The 20,835-nt window shown below is 56.7% G+C and overlaps 1 protein-coding gene and 1 non-coding gene across 2 annotated transcripts in view; both read right to left on the minus strand.

Moving 5' to 3' along the window:
* Nucleotides 1-1,742: 1,742 nt before the first annotated feature.
* Nucleotides 1,743-20,835, minus strand: part of C10H6orf132 (chromosome 10 C6orf132 homolog) — a 32,715-nt gene continuing 13,622 nt past the window's right edge. The window contains exons 3-5 of the mRNA XM_008158930.3: nt 9,037-9,112; nt 2,603-5,579; nt 1,743-1,930 (exon numbers count right to left, since the gene is read on the minus strand). Coding sequence (XP_008157152.2) covers nt 1,813-1,930; nt 2,603-5,579; nt 9,037-9,112 — 3,171 coding nt within the window. The 3' untranslated portion in view covers nt 1,743-1,812. The remainder of the gene's footprint in view (nt 1,931-2,602; nt 5,580-9,036; nt 9,113-20,835) is intronic.
* On the minus strand, nt 7,776-7,893 carry LOC129150655 (small nucleolar RNA SNORA8). The gene has a single exon (XR_008557369.1). It is a non-coding gene; the product is annotated as a small nucleolar RNA SNORA8 (small nucleolar RNA).

The raw sequence follows: 20,835 nt of genomic DNA on the forward strand, positions 1-20,835 counted from the left end.
CCCTGAGGGATTTGGAGAGCAAGAGAACCGAAGGGTCAGAGGGAGCGTTTGGGTCCAGCGAAATGGCCCCCAAGTCAGTTCAGCCACCACCCCGGGCTCAGCCTCCCCCACCGAGCTCACCCACCCTCTCCTCGAGCCCTGCTAGCTCCGAGTCACCAATCTGCAGCCACAGAGCTGGAGGCCAGACCCAACTGGCCTGTTTATTTCTCAAGCCAAGTGAGACCCTGTCCTTCCCCCCAACCCAGAGCAAGCTACAGCTGGGAGCCCACGCCCCACCCCTCCCGCCTTAGCACAGCAGATAAATTAGGGGACTCTTTTATAAAACATGTACAGGCCAAATACATACATACATACACACATACAGAGCCAGTGACAGCGCTGGGGTGGGGTTCGCTTCTTGAACACAAGATCCTGCCCCGTTAGGGTGCCTGCCCTCTCCTTCCCTGAAGGGGCTCACCTGCGGTCCCCAGAAGCTGGCACCTCGGCAGGTCCCCACAAATCAGAGGCCCACCGTCTTGCCCCAAAGGGAACCGCTTCCTTGCTGCCCCCTCCAGGCTTGCACCTCTGAGGTGGGCCCCTCCCTGCCCTCCCTCCTCACCAGGCAGCCTGCCTCGGCCTGGTCCCACCAAGCCCTGAAGGCAGGGAAGACAGACCGAGGAACGCTGCTTCCTGACATGGCTGGCGACCACCTATCATCCACATCAGGACTTCTGTGAGAGCGGAAGGGGGTCTGATTCACTGGAAACCAGGCACACACCAGGACTGCTCCGGTGAAGGATGCACGGCCACCCTACCGATGGGTCCCTGCTCTGGACTGGCCCAGTCCCACCCCTCTTGACTTTCCGAAACATGCATGTTGGCAAAGCTCTCTCAGACCACTTCTCCCATCTCTGCCACCTCCCACTCTCCCAGACCTCACAGCATCTCGGCGACACCTGTGAAGGCCCCAGTAATACTGGGGACTCGTAGTACCGGGGTTGGGAGGAGGAGCTGGGAATGATGCCCCCTCCAAACCCCTGGTAGGACTCGGCTATGCAAGGCTTTTGGTGTTGAGCCCCGGCCTTCTGGCTCCTGGAGCCCAATCTCCAAATCACGGCTGCCTGGGTCTAAGCAGAAAAGCCAGCCTTCATTCTGTCTCCCAGCCCGAACTGGCCGAGGCTTCTTTCTTTCGGACTCCCTATAGCTAAAGGCCAGGCCAGCGAGAGATGAACCGTCAATTCCCATCACCCTGCCCTGGGCCAATCAATGCAAAGCACTGCCTGGCACCGCCTCCACATGCATGTAGGCACATTCCCGGTCCCACCTTCTATGCTAGGGCCCCCAGGAATCAGCTCTTGGGGTGGCAACTGATGGAGGCTGGAGAGAGCAACCTGTTGGTGCCCTGGACCCCTCCCCTGCATCCCCCCCAAGCCCTTCATGAGGGCCTGACAGCAATCACAGCCACCCCAGGACCAGTTTACTGCCCCGCCCCTTGTTTTTAGAACCTGCTCAGGAGGCAGTGCTTGTAAAACTGCTTTAAATGAGCCTTACTAAGGCAGATGGTACCAGATAGCAGAAACCCAGGCTCCAGGCCCTGGGAGCCACCTCCTCTCCTCCCTCCTCCCCTCCCACCCCATCCGAGGGCAGTCCACAGCTCCGTGAGAAACAGGCCCACTCGGATCTTCCTCTGGCCACTGCTTCTTGCTGGCTGTCCATCTCTCTGTCTTCCGGGAACAAAGGCTCCTTTGTGTCCGAGTCTGACTGCGTCCCTCCCACCCCCACGAAAATCGTGCCCAGATGGACCCCTAGGAGGAGAGCTGCCAGGCCCTGGGCTCAGGACAGGGCATTCCGATGGGCCCCCGAGTAGGCGTAGGAGATGGGATGGCGGGTCCCAGGCCTCACGGTGAACGTGTTGATGGGGCTTCCATAGTGGGGGGTGCTGCGGGGAGACCTGGTGGGGAGCAGAAGAGAAATGAGGTGAGTCTTTGCAGCTGGTTAGCCAATAGCCCCCCTTTGTCCCCAGGGCATAGAGGAAAAGATGCCGCTCAGCGCTCTGGTTTCTGCCCCACGAGCCCTGGGCTTAATCAACCCAGGCCTCCCGCTCCAGTCCAGGCCCTGGTGGCCAGAGGACTACCTAATCCCTTCTCCTCAGAACCCGGGGCTCCTAGCCTGGCTCCGGATCTTCTGTGTGGTGGGGAAATCGGCTCCCAAGGACCACTCAGACCTCCCTCCACTCCACACTCTGCCTGAAGCCCTGGGACTCCACCCCACTCTCTGCCTGAAGCCCTGGGACTCCACCCCACTCTCTGCCTGAAGCCCTGGGACTCGGGGCAGGGGAGCGGGGAGGAGGGGGAACAGGGCGAGAGAAGTGGGGGAAGCTGGAGGATGGGGAAAGCGAGAACAGGGGAGATCAAGGGAGATGAGGAAGCAGGTGAGGGGCGCGCCCTCTGCAGGTAAAGTGAGCCTCCCTCCCCTTTCTCTGGGCCCCGAAAGCCAGAGGGTAGAACACCGGATGTGCCCCAGACGGGCGGCCGGCCAAGGCCTGTCTACGGGGGCCTCCACCTCACCATGCTGCCCACCGGCGCTCCCTCCATCACCCTCCATCGCCCCAGCCCCAGCTCACCTGCCCGTAGCAGAGGCGAGAACGAGGTCGCCGCTACTGGGCGCTGGGCCGGCAGCTTTGTACTTGGCCTCTCCGCGGGTGGAGCCCTCCAGGGACATCCTCCGTGCGCGCAGGCCGCCAGGGGGCGCGCGGCCCGCCGAGTTGACGCGCCGCATCTCCGGGCCTCCGGGCGCTCCAAAGGGCCCCCCGGGCTGCGGCCCGAAGCAGTTGGGGGAGCTCAGGCTGCGGCCCGAGCCGCTGCGGGACGGCGCGGGGCTGCGGTGGGGCTCCCCGACGTACAGGCGCTTCTTGATGAGCGAGCGGCCCCCGCCCGAGAAGCGCTGCAGGCCCCCGGCCCCCGAGTAGAGCTCGCCCGCCGGGTAGCGCGCGTCCAGGGGCCGCCCCGAGTCCGAGAACCTGTTCCGGGGAGGGGAGGCCCGGCGGCCCAGATACTGGAGGGCTCGAGGCTCAGGGTCATTGCTGAACTCCGGCGGGGGCGGGATGACCTCGAAGCTGAACTCCTCCTCCTCCCCCTTGCAGGACGGAGAGGAAGGGGACGAGAAGGACTTGGGCAGCGGGCGGCCCTGGGGGCGGTTGGAGGAGGCTGATCGTTCCCAGGCCACAGGGGCCTGGGGCTCCGCCTTGGTCCAACTGTGCCCTCGGCTGGGCTCGGCGTCCTCCGGGTCTCTGCCCAGCTGGGCCTTCCACGGACGGGGCTGAGCAGAGGCGGGGGGCTGGGGGTCCTTCTCAGGCTCTGTGGGCGGCCTGGGGACCACAGTGAAGGAGTTGGGCTGGCCCTCCCGGAGGAAGATGCTGTCGGAGCCCGCCTGGGGCTGCCCTCGGAGACTCCCGGGCAGGGAGGTCCGGCCCAGGCCGGCCCCTCGAGACCGCCCCTTCTGTGCCCTCTGCCTGGCTGCGAGGAGCAGGGCCATCGGGGAGCCCCGCTCCACCACCTCCCCGGTCACCGGGTGCCTGAGGAGTTCGTCTGCAGGCTGGGCGGGGGCTGGGGCTTTGTCTGGCAGCCCTTGGGGCTCCCCCGCCTCCACAGCCTCCCCTGACCCCGCAGCCGCTCCTCTGGCCATGGTGGGCATCACCACGGCAACCTCGCGGCTGGGGCTGCTCTGGCTGCTGTTCTGGCTGCGATGGGGTTTGTAGAGACAGGTCACCTCTCCTCTCCCAGGGGACACCTTGGGTGGGAGGGCTGGAGGGGAGAGGGCTCCCTGTGTGGGAGGCTTCCTGGCCTCCGAGGGGCGCCCTTCTGCCTCTGGCTGGGAAGGCGCTGCAAATTCTTGGGGTTCTGGTTTCTTCCTCTGCTCAGCCGGGACCAGTTTCTTCTCTGCCATTGGGAATGGCGTGGCGGGCAGGGCTGTGGCTGTGGATGGTGTGGCTGGCCCACTCGTGGCTGCAACAGGTGTGGACTCGGGTGGTGTGGCTGGCCCAGGCACGGCCTTGGACTGGAGTGGTGCGGTTGGCTGGGCGGCGGTGGAGGGCGGTGGCATATTCTTGGCCACGGGCTTGGGGAACTGGCCATTAGCAGCTCTGTTTTCAAAGACTCTCCCCGCTTCCAGCCGAGGCTTAGGAGGCAGAGCCCCTGTGCTGGGCTTGGGTTCCTTCTCGGCTGATGCGGAAAGCCGCGCCTCCAGCTCACTCCGGAGCTGCTGGACACTGAGCACCGGAGAGTCTCGGGGGGTGTAGTCCGCAGGGGGCAGGGGCAGGCTGGCGGCGGCCTCTCTCTCTGGGCAGGGACTCTTCTCGGGATCACGTGGGGGGATCTCCTTCTCCGGCGGGCTAGGGCCCCTCCTGCCCTCCTTTGCCTGAGAGGCTGCCGCGGGGCCTGGCCGGTGACTGGTGCCTCGGTCCTCTCTCTTGGAGCCGAAGAGGTAGGCTGCCAGCTCGCTCCGAAGCTTTGCCATCTGGCTGGGGTCCCGCCAGTCCACGGGCTCTGAAGAGGCTGTGTCCTCTGGGCTGGGGGGGTTGGGTGTGGGTTTGGGAGCAGGAGAGCTGGATTTGGGGCTTTTCAGAAACCTAGCAGGTGGAGGGGTTGCCTTCTCAGCAGAGGGCAAAGGAGGGGCAGGTGGGGGGAGAGGGGGTGCTGGGGGAGGGAGCGGGGGTGCTGGGGGAGGGAGCTGGGGTGTGGGGCGGGGCAGGGGAGAGGCTGGGGGTGGAGTCTCAGCTTGTTCACTTGTCCTGGTCTGGGACTGGCTCAGCCTGGGGCTGGCAGGTGCCTCAGTCCGGAGCTCCCCGGGGCGATCTGGTTCAGGGGCCCTATCCGGGTAGACCTGGGATGCGGGGCGGATGTGGAAGCTGGGGGGCAGTGGGAGTCGGCTGGGGGCCTTCTGGGTGGCCCCTTCTCCCTCTGCAGGAGCCCCGTGTGCTTCCTGAACTGGGATGGACGAGGTCCTGACTGGGGTTGGGGGAGGCACCTTGAATGAACGGGGGAAGGTGAGGTGGGACTCTGGTTTAGGCCCCAGGGGGCTCCCCTTTGGCTCAGCAGGGCTCCTGGGGGGGCTGGTCCTGGGGGCCTCTGGCTGCTTGCCATTCAGTGTTACCTCTGATTTCCATTTGGTGACACCCGCAGGGGGAGAGAGGTGAGTCCTCGTAGTGTGAGGAGACACTGGAGCTGGGGGTGCTGGGGCCGGCATAGGGGGCGGGGGTGGGGCTACAAAGGCCAAGGGCGGGGCAGGGGGAATGAAATCAGGAGGGGTGGGTGTGGTTGGGGGGGATAGGGTCCCTGATACTGGGGGTGGGGGAGGGGCCATGTTGGGTGGCGGTGGGGGTTCCACCAGCAGGGCAGGTGGCAAGGACGCCATGGAAGGTGGCGGTGGTGGCAGGGACTCCCCTGGAGGTTGCGAAGTGTCTGGGGGAGGTCCTGGAGGTGGCCCTGGGGCGGGGCCTGGGGGAGGTGGGGGGATGAGTGGGTCCTGGCCATAGTGCCCAGGCCTGAGGTCACCCACAGAGCTGTACAGTCGGAGGTTGCCATTGGCTAGTGAGCTGGTACCTGGAAGGAGGGAGAGACAAAGATGAGGAGGCATGAGGCCGACCAGCTCTGGCAATCTCTGTGTGCCCAGGGCACATGGGTGGGCATCCTAGGTGTAACTGGCCAGGGCCATGCCTTTCTTCTTGAGCACCACGTGAGGGAGCGGCAATGTCTCCCGAGCTGTCCTGGGAGTGACCCTGTCCTCTGGAGGGAAGGACGCCTGCCGGCCCCTGGCCCGGCCTCTGGAGACTGTACTGCATATCCTGTTTGCTCACACTCTGGTATCTCACCCCCTTTTTTTTTTTTTTTAAATATATTTTATTGATTTTTTTACAGAGAGGAAGGGAGAGGGATAGAGAGTTAGAAACATCGATGAGAGAGAAACATCGATCAGCTGCCTCCTGCACACCCCTTACTGGGGATGTGCCTGCAACCAAGGTACATGCCCTTGACCGGAATCGAACCTGGGACCCTTCAGTCCGCAGGCCGACGCTCTATCCACTGAGCCAAACCGGTTTCGGCTCTCACCCCTTTATTGAACTCTCTTCAGTTACCCACTTTGAGAGCACCATCTATTTCTTACAAAACCAGAAAGACCAGGGTTCAGAGCCCAGTCCTACCACTTACCAGGTGTGTGACCTTGGACACACTAATTAATCTTGCTGAGCCTCAGTTTTATCCTCTCTAAAATGGGCATAATATCAGTGCTTACCACAGCGGTTGTGAGGATTAAATAAGGTAATGCATGTAAATCCATATAAAGGGCCTATCACGGTGCTGGGCCCATCGTAGGCACTTACGAATGAATAGTAACCACTTTGATTACTACCGCCCATGCTCAGCGTTTCAGACTGTGCAAGACAGACAGGGAAAGTAAGAGTGAGGAAGTCATGGATCAAGGGCAGGGCCTGGAGACCCCCTCAGTGAGGAAGTTTAGGTGAAAGTTTAAGAGGGAGCAATTCGTACGAGCAACTCCTCTTTCTAAAGACCCTGAATCTGCCCAGAGCTCAGCTGTCCACCTCACAGAGAACTTCTAGAACACGCTCTGGCCTGTGGGATGGAATGGAGGAGTGTAGAAAGAAGGGGACCAGGACAATCTGGCACCAGAGAGAAGCTGAGTGCCCTGGGCCAGCAGTTCACACCCTGCCCTTCTTTTTTTTTTTTTTTTTTAATATATTTTTATTGATTTCAGAGAGGAAGGGAGAGGGAGAGATAGATAGAAACATCAATGATGAGAGAGAATCATTGATCGGCTGCCTCCTGCACACCCCACACTGGGGATCGAGCCCGCAACCCAGGCATGTGCCCTTGGCCGGAATTGAACCTGGGACCCTTCAGTCCACAGGCTGATGCTCTACTCATTGAGCCAAACCGGCTAGGGCCACCCTGCCCTTCTTAAAGGCCCTCCCCGCTCCTTAAAGTCTGCACAGCCAGGATGCCCAGGTTGCTTCTCTGCTAGGGGCACCCCTTTCCCACCTCCCCTCCTCTTTGCTTCTAGCACAGAGCATAACAAACCTGGGGAATGTCAGCTCTGAAGGGCTATCTGACTTCATAACAAAGAACAGAGGAGAGCCCAGCCAGTGTGGCTCAGTGGTTGAGCATCGGCCTATGAACCAGGAGGTCACAGTTTGATTCCCATCAGGGCATGTGCCCAGTTTGCGGGCTTGATTCCCCAGTAGGGGGCGTGCAGGAGGCAGCTGATCAATGATTCTCATCATTGATGTTTCTATCTCTCTCCCCCTCTCCCTTCCTCTCTAAAATCAATAAAAATATATTCAAACAAACAAACAAAACACACACACACACACACACACACACACACACACACACACACACACAAACCCAGAAGAGGGTAGGAAGGGGAAAACTAACATTCATTGACACCCTAACATCCCAAGTGTTAGGAGCTGAGATACAGCAGTAAACAAACAAACAAAGCTTAGTCAAGTCTGGCCGGCGCGGCTCAGTGGTGGAGCATCGACTTATGAACCAGGAGGTCACAGATCGATTTCCGATCAGGGCACATGCCTGGGTTTCGGGCTCAGTCCCTAGTCCGGGGCATGCAGGAGGCAGCCAATCAATGATTCTCTATCGTCACTGATATTTCTCTCTCTCTCTCCCTTCCTCTCTGAAATCAATAAAAATATATTAAAAAACAAACAAACAAAACAACTTAGTCAAAATCCTAGCCCTCTAACTGAACAGTAAGAACTGTAAGAATGTCTCAATAAAAATACCAGGTTTAACATGCACAAAGCCAAGGAAACCAACGATGCCAGACACTGAATTTACAGTTCTTACTGTTCAGTTAGACATAAGTAATCTTCAGTAGGAACTAATACTTGTCTTTTTCCAGGGTGTCTGAAATGAAAAAAACAGGCAGATCCATCTACTCAGACCCTAACCATGGCCCTAAAGTAAATTGCTTGAGGAAATTAGTTCCCAATGATTATAGGTGCAGAGTTTTTGAAGCATGTCCATATCCAAGCGTAGATCAAAGAAGCTCAACTAAAAGGATTGTGGACTGACTGAAATGACATCAGGATTGAGCAAAAAAGGGAGTAAGATGATTAAGACTCAAACTCAGGAGGAACTAAGGCAGTGGGAGAACTCAGAACATGTGAAATTCCTTAAATACATAAAAGTTTATTAACTTAAAAAAAAAATCCTAGCCCTCCTGGACCTTATGTTTAAATGGGACAATGAGACAGACCATCAGTAAGTTATTACCACATTAGGATGGGTAACATGAGGGGGTGCTGGAGGTGCGGTCTGAATAGGGTGATCAGAGAAGGCCTCCCTGAGAAGATGCCATTCGAGCGCAGAGGGCAGGCCTGGGGGAGAGAGCTGCCCGGAGGTCCAGGAGGGGAGCAGTCTAGGCAGAGCAAGTGCAGTGTAAAGACTCTGGGCTGAGATGTGTCTGGGCATTGAAGGAGCGGCAAGGAGAGCGGCTGGCTGGAGGAGGGTGAGCCAGGAGCGAAAGCAGGCCGTGAGGCCTGGTGAGGTCGGATTCTGCCAGTCCCGGCAAGAACCTTCCCTCTGAGTGGCATGGAAAGTCGCTGGAGATTTTGAGCAAGAGGCATGACAACAAGTGACTGACATCCCATCCAGGACTTCATTACTCCGCCAGTGCTGGGACTGTCTTTCCCAGGGCTCATGTGATGGACAGGTGTCAGGGGTTAAGTGATTTGCCCAAGGGAGCAAAGCGAATGTGCAGGGGTCCTGGGATTCAGAGCCAGGTCTGTCCGACTCCATGGTTCTTTCTCCCACTTCGTGCTGCCCTTCCTGCTGTTCTGGCCATCCCCCCCTCTGGAAGTACGCCTTACCCAACCCTGGCCTCCTCAACCCTCACCCTCTGCAGCCACTAGCCAAGAGGCCTGGGGACTCTGGTGTTATTACCAGCTGGGGAGGTGGGCCAGATACCTGGGCCTAAAGAGGAAAGAAAGATGGACAAGCCCCAAGCCCAGGGTTCTCTTACCTGTCACTTCCTTGTCTGCAAAGTCTTCTGGGACAGAGGGGGTGGGCACAGCCAGGCCATGGTTCTCCTGGGCATTCTGAAAGAGAGCGGCGAGATCAGGAACGAGGAGAAACGGAGGGGTCATTCTTACCTGCTGCTGGGTGAGGGCATGCACGTACCGCTGTGAGGGTGACGGGGCACAGCCTCTGAGTATACTAAGGTATAAAGGGCTCATTTCAAAAGGTGAATGCTATGATACAGTGGAGTTTTGTTATTCACACCGATTATGGTCTGTAAAGTTGCCTCAAGGAAAATGCAAGGTTAGGTTCCTGCAAACCTTGGCTACAGAGTTTTCATCAATGGATCAATACATACCCTTCTAGCTGGTTTGGCTCAGTGGATAGAGCTTCGGCCTGCAGACTGAAGGGTCCTGGGTTCGATTCCAATTAAGGGCACATGCCCAGGTTGCTGGCTCGATCTCCAGTAGGGGGCGTGCAGGAGGCAGCCGATCAATGATTCTCTCTCACCATTGATGTTTCTAACTCTCTCTCCCTCTCCCTTACTCTCTGAAATAATATATATACGTATATATATTTAAAAATACATAACCTTGCTTTATGTGTATTTCTGTTTAAAGACACCTTGTTTAATATACACTGTTGGTTCATTAACATTGACCTCATGGCCGATACTGTAACTCACGATTGAATGAAGCTGATCCCACACACGTATTTTCTCTCCCAGGTACATCACAGCCTTCCTGCCCTAAGGGGCCCTAGCATTTCAGCACTATACTTGGGGGCCATCGGAAACAGTGAGATCACCCACAAAAAGCACAGAAATACAAAAAGCAGGGCACTAAACAGAAAGGGACCCTTGTTAACAACGTGAGGCCTAAACAAGAAGCAAAGTGTCCTCTTGTTCCACCTCAGCTGGGAAAGTGTGCATCAGGGGACCGAAATTTTTACTTCTCTCTCTACACATGACCGAAGCATCTCACGTATTGACTTTGGGGTAGCAAACACATTTTAGTGGGAAGGTGAGTTTCCAAATATAAAGCCCACAAATGATGAGGATCAACTGTGTATGAATTATATCAATGAAAACGAAATAAAACAAAACATCCGGTGGATGTCCGTAAGTTCAAAGCCGAACCCCAAGGCCCAGCCTGCTGCTCACCCCTAGTTTTCATCAGGGAGTTACAGGAAAACAAATGAGCGGAAAGAGGCGAGCGGGAGCTCTGACACCCTGCGATGCCCTTCTCATCCCTCTGCTTCGCAGGCGATGTGTTTGCACAGCTGGCGGGTTTGTACATACTATTTTGCATTCCATTTTTTTCTCCAAACACACATTTCCATATGTCAACAAAGTCCTCACACCTGTCCTTTGAAGAGCAGAGAGCATTTTATGGCAGCTTTGTGGGTCTTCAACAACCTGGCCTCACACTTCCCGGCCAACTTTTATTTCCCACTCACCTGTCACACCCACCCGACCGACTCCCTCCCAACCATCCTTCCAACCCAGGCGTGTAGCTCCCGCCCTCCCCTGACCTGGTGTTGGTCAGGCTGTGACCCTCTTCTCCTCCGTTTCTAACAATAATACCCCTTGCACTGTGCTCTAAACACAAGATCCCAGTCACATCAGGCTACTCCCTCATGGGCTGATGCTGCTAACCCTCTGGGCATCCTATATAATAAAAGGCTAATATGCAAATCAACCGACCAGCAGAACAACCGGTTGCTATGATGCACACTGATCACCAGGGGGCAGACACTCAATGCAGGAGCTGCCCCCCGGTGGTCAGTGGGCTCCCACAGGGGGAGCACCGCTCAGCCAGAAGCCGGGCTCATGGCTGGTGAGTGCAGCGGTGGTGGGTGGGAGCAGTGGTGGGTGGGAGCGGTGGTGGCAGGACCCTCTTCTGCCACCACAGCAGCGCTAAGCCAGCCATCGGACATCCACCGAGGGCTACCAGACTGCGAGAGGGCGCAGGCAGGGCTGAGGGACTCCCCAGAGTGCATGAATTTCATGCACCGGCCTCTAGTTATATATAAGAAGGGTGTTTCAGAAATAGCTACAAGGTCCTGGGTTACCAAGGGTCATCCCAAAATCACTCTTTGGTCTTTGGGGGGCAACAAACACCTTCTTATTCTTAACAAATTCTGCAGCTGGAATGACCTGAAGCCATCATCTCTTTCTGTCTCCACTGATGCCCACGGCCACCACACACCTGCTCTCAACATCTCTCAACCCCAGTGATTCTGACAGGGACAGCCAGTCTGTGCACACTCGCATGCACACACACACACACACACACACACACACACACACACCACCGATGTCTAATCGCATCCTCAAACATGCACACTCCCATTTTGATGAGATGGGGACCAGGCCTTCAAAGGCCAGGCTGTGGTCTCCGATTACTCTTTTGAACATAACTGGAAAGTAGAAAGACTTGGGGACTTAGCACCAAAATGCATACTTTGGCCCTCGACAGTTTGGTTCAGTGGCTAGAGCGTTGGCCTGCAGACTGGAGGGTCCTGGGCTCGATTTCGGTCAAGGGCACGTACCGAGGTTGCAGGCTCGATCCCAGGTGCAAGTCAGGACACATGCGGGAGGCAACCAATCAATGTGTCTCTCACGTCGCTGTTCCTTTCTCTCTGTCTCTCCCCCTCCCTTCCACTCTCTCTGAAAAATCAATGGAAAAATATCCTCGAGTGAGGATTAACCACAACAAGAAGAAAACTCATGCTTTGAATTTTGCCCGCAGTGCGATGTCCGACGAGCAGTGGCGAGGAGGGGTGGAGATGGTGATGTTAAACTCTCACTTCTGCACCTACTGTGTGCCAGCACTATCCTGAGCGCTTTACCTATGTTACCTCAACTCCCTTACCAGTGCCAGGGTGCAAACCTAGTCCTCCCAACGTACCTTCTCTACAAATCACCGAGAGCCATTCTCCTCACTTACCAAATTCTCAGGGCCACTCTGAGAATCAAGTGAGATAATATTCCTAAGCCAGGGGATCAGTGCTAGGTGAAGGTTATGTCACCGATCCTCCCCCCACAAGGTGAAAACACTGAACAGGCTAAGCGGCCCGCGGTCCCGGAAGCGCCTGGGGCACCTGAGTGCTGAGGTACAATTCTGTCTGGAGGAGGAGGACTGGCGGCCTTTATGGGCCAGAGGTGACACTGCTCACCCAGCTTTGATCCTAAAGACACTGGAGGCGCATGGACGCCCAACACCACAGGATGGGAGTCTGCCTCCCACGTGGCCTGGCAGCAGCAGCCCTGGCAGAGCCAGGCTTTGCCAGGTCCCCGCATACAGGGGGTCCCAGGGCTTACCCACCACCCACCGCCGGGCTTTGGGTGGGGGGCACTCCGCCGTGCACCACCCTGGGGGCAGGTCCCGAAGTCCAGCCGCCTCCTTCCAGGAGCCCCAGGACTGAACTGAACACAGCCCCGCATCTCCAAGCCCCCGCTGGCCCTGCCCGGTCACACTTGCGCCCCATGGGCTCTGGTGGACGTAGGCTGTTCCTACGTCCACTCTGTGTATTCAGAGAAGGCAAACACAAATTCATTGTAAAATCAGTCCCAGAAACCAGACCCAGAGGTGCCCTCCCTCAGCTCGCCACAGGTCGCAGGCAGCTGGCACTGAGCCTGCTGCCCGATGGCGACCTGTTTCAGCGGGCAGAGACCTGGGTGCTGGGTCTCCTGACCTGCCTCCTAGCCTCAGAGAACCGAGGAAAGAAGAGGACTTGGAGGCGACACCCAGATGCAATGCATGGAGGACATCAATGGGACGATCGGAATAATTAAATGTACATGAAGGTGTATTAGCTAACAGCATCACATCATCATTAAACTCCTGGATTTGAGCGTTGTGCAGAAGTCTCTGTTCTTCGGTAGCGCCCACTGAAGTATTTAAGAGTAAAAGGGGTGCGATGTCTCGACGTGCGCTGCAATGGCTCAATGGAAGAAGCAGTGTGTACATGTCACGTGAGGGAGGGAGCGATGGAGCCAACGTGGCAGAACGTGGTGGGTCTGAGTGAAGGCTCTAGGACAGTGGTTCTCAACCTTCCTAATGCCGCGGCCCTTTAATACAGTTCCTCATGTTGTGGTGACCCCCAACCATAAAATTATTTTCGTTGCTACTTCATAACTGTAATTTTGCTACTGTTATGAATCGTAATGTAAATACCTGTGTTTTCCAATGGTCTTAGGCTCTACAACAGCTGTTCTCAACCAGAGACTTCTGCACAACGCTCAACAGGTTGAGAACCGCTAGCAGGATCGCCTAAGACCATCGGAAAACACAGATATTTACATTACGATTCATAACAGTAGCAAAATTACAGTTATGAAGTAGCAACGAAAATAATTTTATGGTTGGGGGTCACCACAACATGAGGAGCTGTATTAAAGGGCCGAGGCATTAGAAAGGTTGAGAACCACTGCTCTAGGAGGTTCCTTGAGCTATTCCTGCAACTTGTCTCACCTTAGGATTGTTTAGAGAGAAAAAGTTACTGAATGCCACCGAATTATACATTTAAAAGTGATTAAAATGATATCACGCTATGTGTATCTTACAATTTTTAATAGTTTTTTTATTTAGTACTCCATTACATGGATTTTGTTTTATTTTTTTTTTAATTTCTTTATTGATTAAGGTATTACATATTTGTCCTCATCTCCCCATTACCTTCCCAACGCCCCCCCCCTCATGCTCCCATCCCCCTGTTGTCTGTGACCACTGGTCAGACTTATACGCATGCATACAAGTCCTTTGGTTGATCTCTCCCCTTTACCCCCACTCTCCCCTGCCTTCCCTCTGAGGTTTGACAGTCTGATCGATGCTTCTCTGTCTCTGGATCTGTTTTTGTTCATCAGTTTATGTTGTTCGTTATTTCCCATAGATGAGTGAGATCATGTCATATTTATCTTTCTCTGACTGACTTATTTCACTTAGCATAATGCTCTCCAGTTTAAAAGGTATTTTTGATTGATTTTTAGAAAGAGGAAGGGAGAGGGAGGAACATCGATGTGAGAGTGAAACATCAATCAGCTGCCTCCTGCACCCTACCTACTGGGGATCGAGCCTGAAACCCAGGCATGTGCCCTGACCAGGAATCGAACTGGCAACCTTTGGGTGCAAGGGACGATGCCCAACCAACTGAACAACACCGGCCAAGGCTGTATCTTACAATTTTAAAAAGTTAAACAAAACAATGACAAGAATATCGAAAGAGAAAGTGTTGGGCGAGACTCAGAGCTTATCCATCCACTGGTCATCAGCACCTCCCATGCCCTTTCTCCCACCCTCTGATGCTCCCAGTCTTAACAATAATAACAGCTGCTGTTTGTCTAGCACGCACGGTACCAGGTGCTCCTTCTGCGTTTTCCATTTCTTAACTCGTTTACTTTTCACAACGAACCAATGAGACAGGTACTGTTATTTCCACCTCCGTTTTGCAGATGAGGAAACTGATGCACAGAGAGGTTGAGTGACTTGCCCAAGGACTCAGAGCCAGTTGTATATCACTGTCTTTCCAGGCGCCTGTGTGGTCCTCACCTGTGTGCATTAATTATTATTATAGCCGACATTAGATGCCGGCGTGTGCCAGGCACCTCTCTGACTACTTCACCTGTAGGAACACAGTTATTCTTCACAGTAACCCTAAGAGTCAGGCTATTGTTTTTGTTTTTTAGATGAAGAAAGAGGCACAGAGAGGCTAAGCACACTGCCCAAGGTCACACAGCTAGTAAGTGGCAGGGCCAATATTGGAACCTCAGAGTTTGCCCTCTTAGCCACTCCAGCACTGGCCCCACACTCTTCCTCCAGGAAAAATCAAGCGTATGGTGGACGACTGTGGTCTTTGCTACCCCAGCCCAGCCCACTTGTGGGTGGCGGCCAATTCTTCGTACATGCCTGGCACAGACTGGCAGTTCAACAAATGTTTGTTGAGTGAGTGGATGAATGACAGAAAGAACACAGGACAGAGAGGAGACAACCTGTGTTCTAGTGCCAGGCCTCCCCCTGGCCCCCCGATAATAACTCAGAGCGAAGTCACTTCTCCGTAGCCTCTGCTGTGAATAGCACCGAAGGATCCTTTCAATCACCGTGCACTGAGCCTAGCCCATAGGTGTCCTGGCTGTGACTCAGCTCACCTAGGCCCCATGGGCGGTGGCTTGGACACTCGGGGCTACCCCGTGATGACGGGGTGTTGGGACAGAATCTGCCATTGTCTCCGGATAGTTATTTGCCTCCAGAGAGGGAAAGGGGCAGGTGGGGAAAAGGTCGAGGAAAACTGGGAGGAGGAGTTCCTGAAGCCACAGGGTGAGGCCAGGCAGGCAGGGCTGGGCCTGTGGTCACTGCTGGCTTCAGACACAGGACTCCCACGGCTGCATGCAGTCGGCGGGCGAGCTGGCTGTGCCCCACCCTGGGCAATGGATAGACCCTGCTCCCTGCAGGGGTAGGCCTGCCCCTGCACACCCTCGGGGGAGAGGGGAGTGTGACCTTTCAACAGAGAGAGGTGCACCACCTGTGGGCAAGGAAACACCTGAGAACATGCAAATGAGCATCGGAGTGCCTCTGGGGCCGGCCCCTCCTCGGGCCAGTGGGCAGCCGGCCATGGCCACGCCGCTCCCTGCCCTGCTGCCCCAGCAGGCCTTGCTCAACGCAGGGGCAGAGTCCAGCCCCGGCCCTGCCGGGTGGGGCACTCACACGAAACTGGGCCTCAGCCCTTCCTCGTCCCTACACCTGACAACGCCCAGAAGCTAAGGTCCCGGGCCACCTCACTCACTCACCCAGGGACACGAGCCAGCTCCCAGCTCAGTCAAGCAGCCCTTTCAAAGCCATCACAGCCAAGTCTTTTGAAAGTTACCCAGCAACGACTAGCTGGGGGACAAGGGTGCCATTCCAAGAATATTTATAATTATTTCCTTCTTTATACTTATCTCTATTTCTAGGTTCTTAACAATGAACTTTTGTTTCCATCGTAATTAAAAAAAACACACCAATACAATAGTAATTTTTAAAAAAAATTCTTGTGATCAAATGGAAAGAACACAAACGTTGGAGTCAGGCAGGCCAGACTGGCGATCTTAATTTAACTCACTGTCCCAGAGCAATCGTAGGCAGCATCTGACACGTCGTCAGTGACCAATAAGTGTGCCCCTCGCTTGCCTTCGGGGGCTCAGTTTTTTCATCTGTAAAATGGGGACAATCCCACTTCCCTCGTATGCTGTCACCCACCTGAAGATGCTGTGGAGTTAGCGTTCAAGAAAGGCCATCTCGCCCTGGCCGGTTTGGCTCAGTGGATAGAGTGTGGGCCTGTGGACAGAGGGGTCCCAGGTTCGATTCCGGCCAAGGGCATGTGCCTGGGTTGCGGGCTCGATCCCCAGTGGGGGGAGTGCAGGAGGCAGCTGATCAATGATTCTCTCTCATCATTGATGTTTCTATCTCTCTCTAAAATCAATAAAAATATATTGAGGCTCAGTGGAGCCCTTGCTCCGGGGAGTGTTTGCCTGGTGGATCTGAAGAGATGGGCACTTCCCAAGGTCAGGGTCAGGAACCCCCTACTGCCCTTCTGACTACAAACGTCTCAGAGCCGACGAGAAGGAGGAAGGACAGACAGGAAGGAGGACGGGAGGAAGACACGCTTCGATGTTAAGGTTGGTCTCCCCCGTAAGGTTTTAGAGGGTCAGAGCCCGCTGCTAACACCCTGCTGACGGCCCCTGCCCTTGGCCTCCTCATGCCTGGGACACATCCTCATGCCTGGGATTCCTCAACCTCCAGCCAAACCCCAAGGTGGGTCCCCAGGGCTGGGCTAATGGGCAATACCTGGTTGACCTTGGGCACAGGCCAGCTCTGAGTTAGCCACACATCGCGGAATGCAAACCTCCTCACCAGGTTCCTCACCAGCTCGGCTGGGGCACCTCAGGGTGGGGTGCGGAGCTGCAGGGGGTCAGGGAGATGACCCCGAGCCAGCGTCAGAGCCGGGCAAGGCTAGGGGCACTAGCTGGAGGAGCAGGGGATGGGACCCCAAAGTGACAGCCACAAGGAACGCCGTCCAGGCACCAGGTCCGTAGCTGGGTGAAGCCCAGCCAGGTGTCTCCCTGGCTTTGTGGGCAGAGGGAGGGGCGGGGTCTGTGTTCCCCATGGAGCAGCTTCTCTGAAACTGGCAGCCAGTGAACTTTCTATAAAAGAGCCAATTGCTTCCCTGGCCCAGCCGCACCCGCTGCCATTGCTCACCCCACTCCTGGGGCCAGAGAAGAGTCCCACCACGAGGCCGCCCCTCTGGACCTGCCTGCCACCCAGACCTGCTCTTAGACGCGGGCTAGCAGGCCCTGCCCTGGGCTGTGTGCTACAGGGGCCCAGCTCTGGTTCCTGAGGGCAAGGGGTCCACGGGGCAAGGGGACGTGCCCTCGAACCTATACCACCCTCACCCTCTTCTTGACCCTGTCAGGGCCCGAGGGCCCAGAATTCCCTGCCCAGACGGTCCTGAGCCCACTTGAGCTTCTTCCCCGGTCAGTCCTCCGAGGCCACACGGGCCCAGGCATGGCAGGGGTGGCAGGGGTGGCTGGTGTGGTAAGGATGAGGGTGTGGGTGGAGCTTGGGAGATCAGGGGAGGCCCTCTCGGCCCGGGGAAGGAGCAAGGGGAGGGGAGGGGTGGGCTGCAGGGGGCGGGCGCTAGGTCGGTACTCTGCCTGCAGGTCTCTGACAGGAATACACGGAGCTCAGGTTCGTGAACATGCTCCTGACGTGTTCCCCACATGAACACAGAGCTCCCTCACCCACAACCCTCCCAGCCAACGCCAGCCACATAAATCTGCCAAAAGCCAATCCGGCTGGCACGGACCCTCTCTGAGCTTCCGGGCGGGGGTCCAGGGCAGGTGGGGGCCTGCCCCGGGCACAGCCAGGCCTGCCTGACTCAGAGGGTGGGGTGACCAGGGAGCTCTCACTGCCCGGGGCACCCGGGGACCTGTCTGGCCAGTTTCCCCATACTTGCCACATTGGCATTTAATTTTTAATTCCTCACATGTCTCACCCTGGGGATGGTTTCAGGCAGACCAGGGTGGGGAAGAGGGAACCCCAGAGGGAAGTATAAGCCTCCCACGACCAGCTGTCCCAGGGACGCGGCTCTGAACGCTGTGCACGGGCTCTGGCTGAGCCCGGGGCCCGGCTTCCCCTTGGAGGGGAAGCAAGTGGGGAGGAAGGATCCTTCCCGCTCCTCCCAGGCCCGCGTGGTGTGGGCAGGACTGGACGGGGAGGAGACCGGTTCGGATCCCATCGCTGCCTCATTGAGCTGTGTGATGGGCAGGCCCCGTCCCTCGGGGGCCCCAGATGAGCACTGAGGGCCCCCCAGGTCTGAAGCTTGGCAATCGTGACCCAGCTCCTCAGAGCCCTCTGAGCAGGAAGAGGGAGGTCCTGGTGGCTGGACAGCCGCCCTTCCGGAGGTGAAGCAGGGCTCTGGGCGTGATCCCTGTGCTGAGGGGCCCGCTTTGGGGGGGCCTCCAGAGAGCGGACCACACTGGGGGAGTTACCCTAACACAGCGCAGCAGGGGGACCCTCCCGCGGGTGAGGAGCAGGGACGGTGCCAGTTACCCGAGGATCAGTCAGGTCCTTTTCATAACAGGCCTATGGCTGCCGGGCACCTGAGGAGGCATCTGCTAGTTCTCTGAACTCCCGCCTCCAACAGAGCGAGGACGCTCCAGGGAGGGCAGACACCTGCTGTTGTCCTTACCCCGCATCGTGCCCTCTCCCCCCCCGGCCCCCCCCCCCCCCCCCCCCGCACCGCCCCGTCGCAGGCTCGTGTGGGACACTGACGGTGAGGGTGAGGGTGCATTTGGAAGACAAGACGACCCCGGTCCAGGCAGAGCAGGAAGAGCTTGGGCCTGGCCGGGCTGAGCCTGGCTTCTCGGCGCGGCTGCCCCCCTGGGTGGGGAGGGAGGACCCGGAGGGAGAGGCCCAGCTGGTTAGGACAGTGCCACTCCCCACCCAGCCTGACTCGGAGGGGCTGGGCGTGGGTCTGTGTGTGGACCACACCCACAGCTCTGTCTTCTCCTCCTCCTCCATGCCCGGCCTCCTGCCCCATGCCCCAGCCTCCTGCCCCAGCTGGAAGACAGCAAAGGGCCTGGCCCAGGGCCTAAGGGCGAGGAGCCAGGTTCCCCTCAGCCCAGGAACCGGTGATGAAAGATGATGGGGCTGCGGTGTATCTTGTTACCTAAGTCGGGAGCACAGAGATGGCCCCGGGATATGGGTCATCAGGCCAAGGGTTCCTAACCCAAAGGTGCCCCATAGGAGGGCTTCCGGGGGCCCGAGAGCCCTCTGCATCAGCAACATCGCATGTATGTGCCCAGAGCCTCGTCACGGTCTCAAAGGGGTCTGTGTCCCCACAGAGGCAAGACAGCCGGGTGCCCAGCAGGCCCAGCTGCTGGCAGGAGAGAGAGGCGGGCAGGAGGTGCAGGTGGTTCTGCAGGCTGGTGCTGGGAGGGAAGATCAAAGCTTCTAGATAGTGGATGGAGGGAGAGTAGAATGGCTTGAATAGAACTTGGACCCTGGAACCCAGCTGCAGGGGTTCAAATCCCAGCTCTGCCACTTAGGAGCTGTGTGACCTTAAACAAGTCCCTGCCACATTCTGTGCTTCACGTTCCCCTCTGTAAAATGGGGCTTAATGACAGCACTTCCCTGATTCCTGTGTCAGGCTGTTGACTGACACACCCGGGAACATTGCACGCCACTCCACCTGCCTTTCCCTGTTCAGCGGGCTCCCAGTGGGCTCGGAGGCAAGGGGCGAACTTCCCTTTTGGGGTTCAGTTCCTGCCTCTGTAAAATGAGGCTAGTGTGGACCTCATGAGCCCCTTTGAGTTGGCAGTTTTCCGTGTGTTCCTTCTCTGGCGCTCACCAGTGAGGGGGTGTGAGTGCGCTGGGGAAGCCCCGCGTTCTGGGCTGGCTCTGGGGCTTGCCTGGAAGGGCCGCTCCCCGAAAGCAGCCTCAGGTCGCCAGGCCTGACCAGCCGGCCAAGCCCCCTCTGGTGGCTGCCTGACTGGGGTCTGCCGGGCCCCTGAGTCAGGACCTGGTTGGCCCAAACCAGATCTAACCCGAGTGTCCAAACCAGAACCAAGAGCAGAAAGGCTGGGACTTGCCCAGGTCACCAAAGGGACCCGAAGTGGGTGGGTGGGGCATACAGGGTGCCAGCCAATCAGAATAAACTCAGCATTAACCTGTTCGTTGTTGACTCAGATCTGGTGGAGAAACCAGGACAGCAAGAGCCACTCAAGGGGGAACAGACTTTTATTTCAATATTTTCCAACCAGACTGGGTATGGGCGTGTCAGCCACGGGCCCACACGTCTGTGATCTGAGTATGTGTGCTGGGGGTGCATGAGGGGAGAGAATCTAATTACCTCCAGCAATAGGAAAATTACTTAGTCTGTATTTATGGGTGCAATGACCCCTGTAACAGGTTTATGCACCCCTAGAAACAAAGGTAGGGCTGACTCATCTGCTTTATACCTTTTTGTTGTTCTTCCTGTGTTTGTCTGTGAATTGTTTTTATAAACAGAAAATAAATTATTTAAAGTTGTATTTCCAGAGGTCTGTGTGCTCAGCCCTCCACAGAGAGGCCCTGGGGATACAGCAAGGAGAATGTAAGGCTCGGCCTATTCCTTCTAGAATCTCGGGCTCTGGTTGGTGAGGTTGGATACACCAGGAAAAAAAAAATGGTGGTGGAGAAAGGTGGTTGTGCCAGGCAGTGCTGGGCAGAACCTGGCGGTGCCCAGGACCAAGGTGTGGGGTGCCTGAGGTCCAACAGACCCTGAG

Source organism: Eptesicus fuscus, chromosome 10 (assembly GCF_027574615.1).
Source record: "Eptesicus fuscus isolate TK198812 chromosome 10, DD_ASM_mEF_20220401, whole genome shotgun sequence".
NCBI lineage: Eukaryota > Metazoa > Chordata > Mammalia > Chiroptera > Vespertilionidae > Eptesicus > Eptesicus fuscus.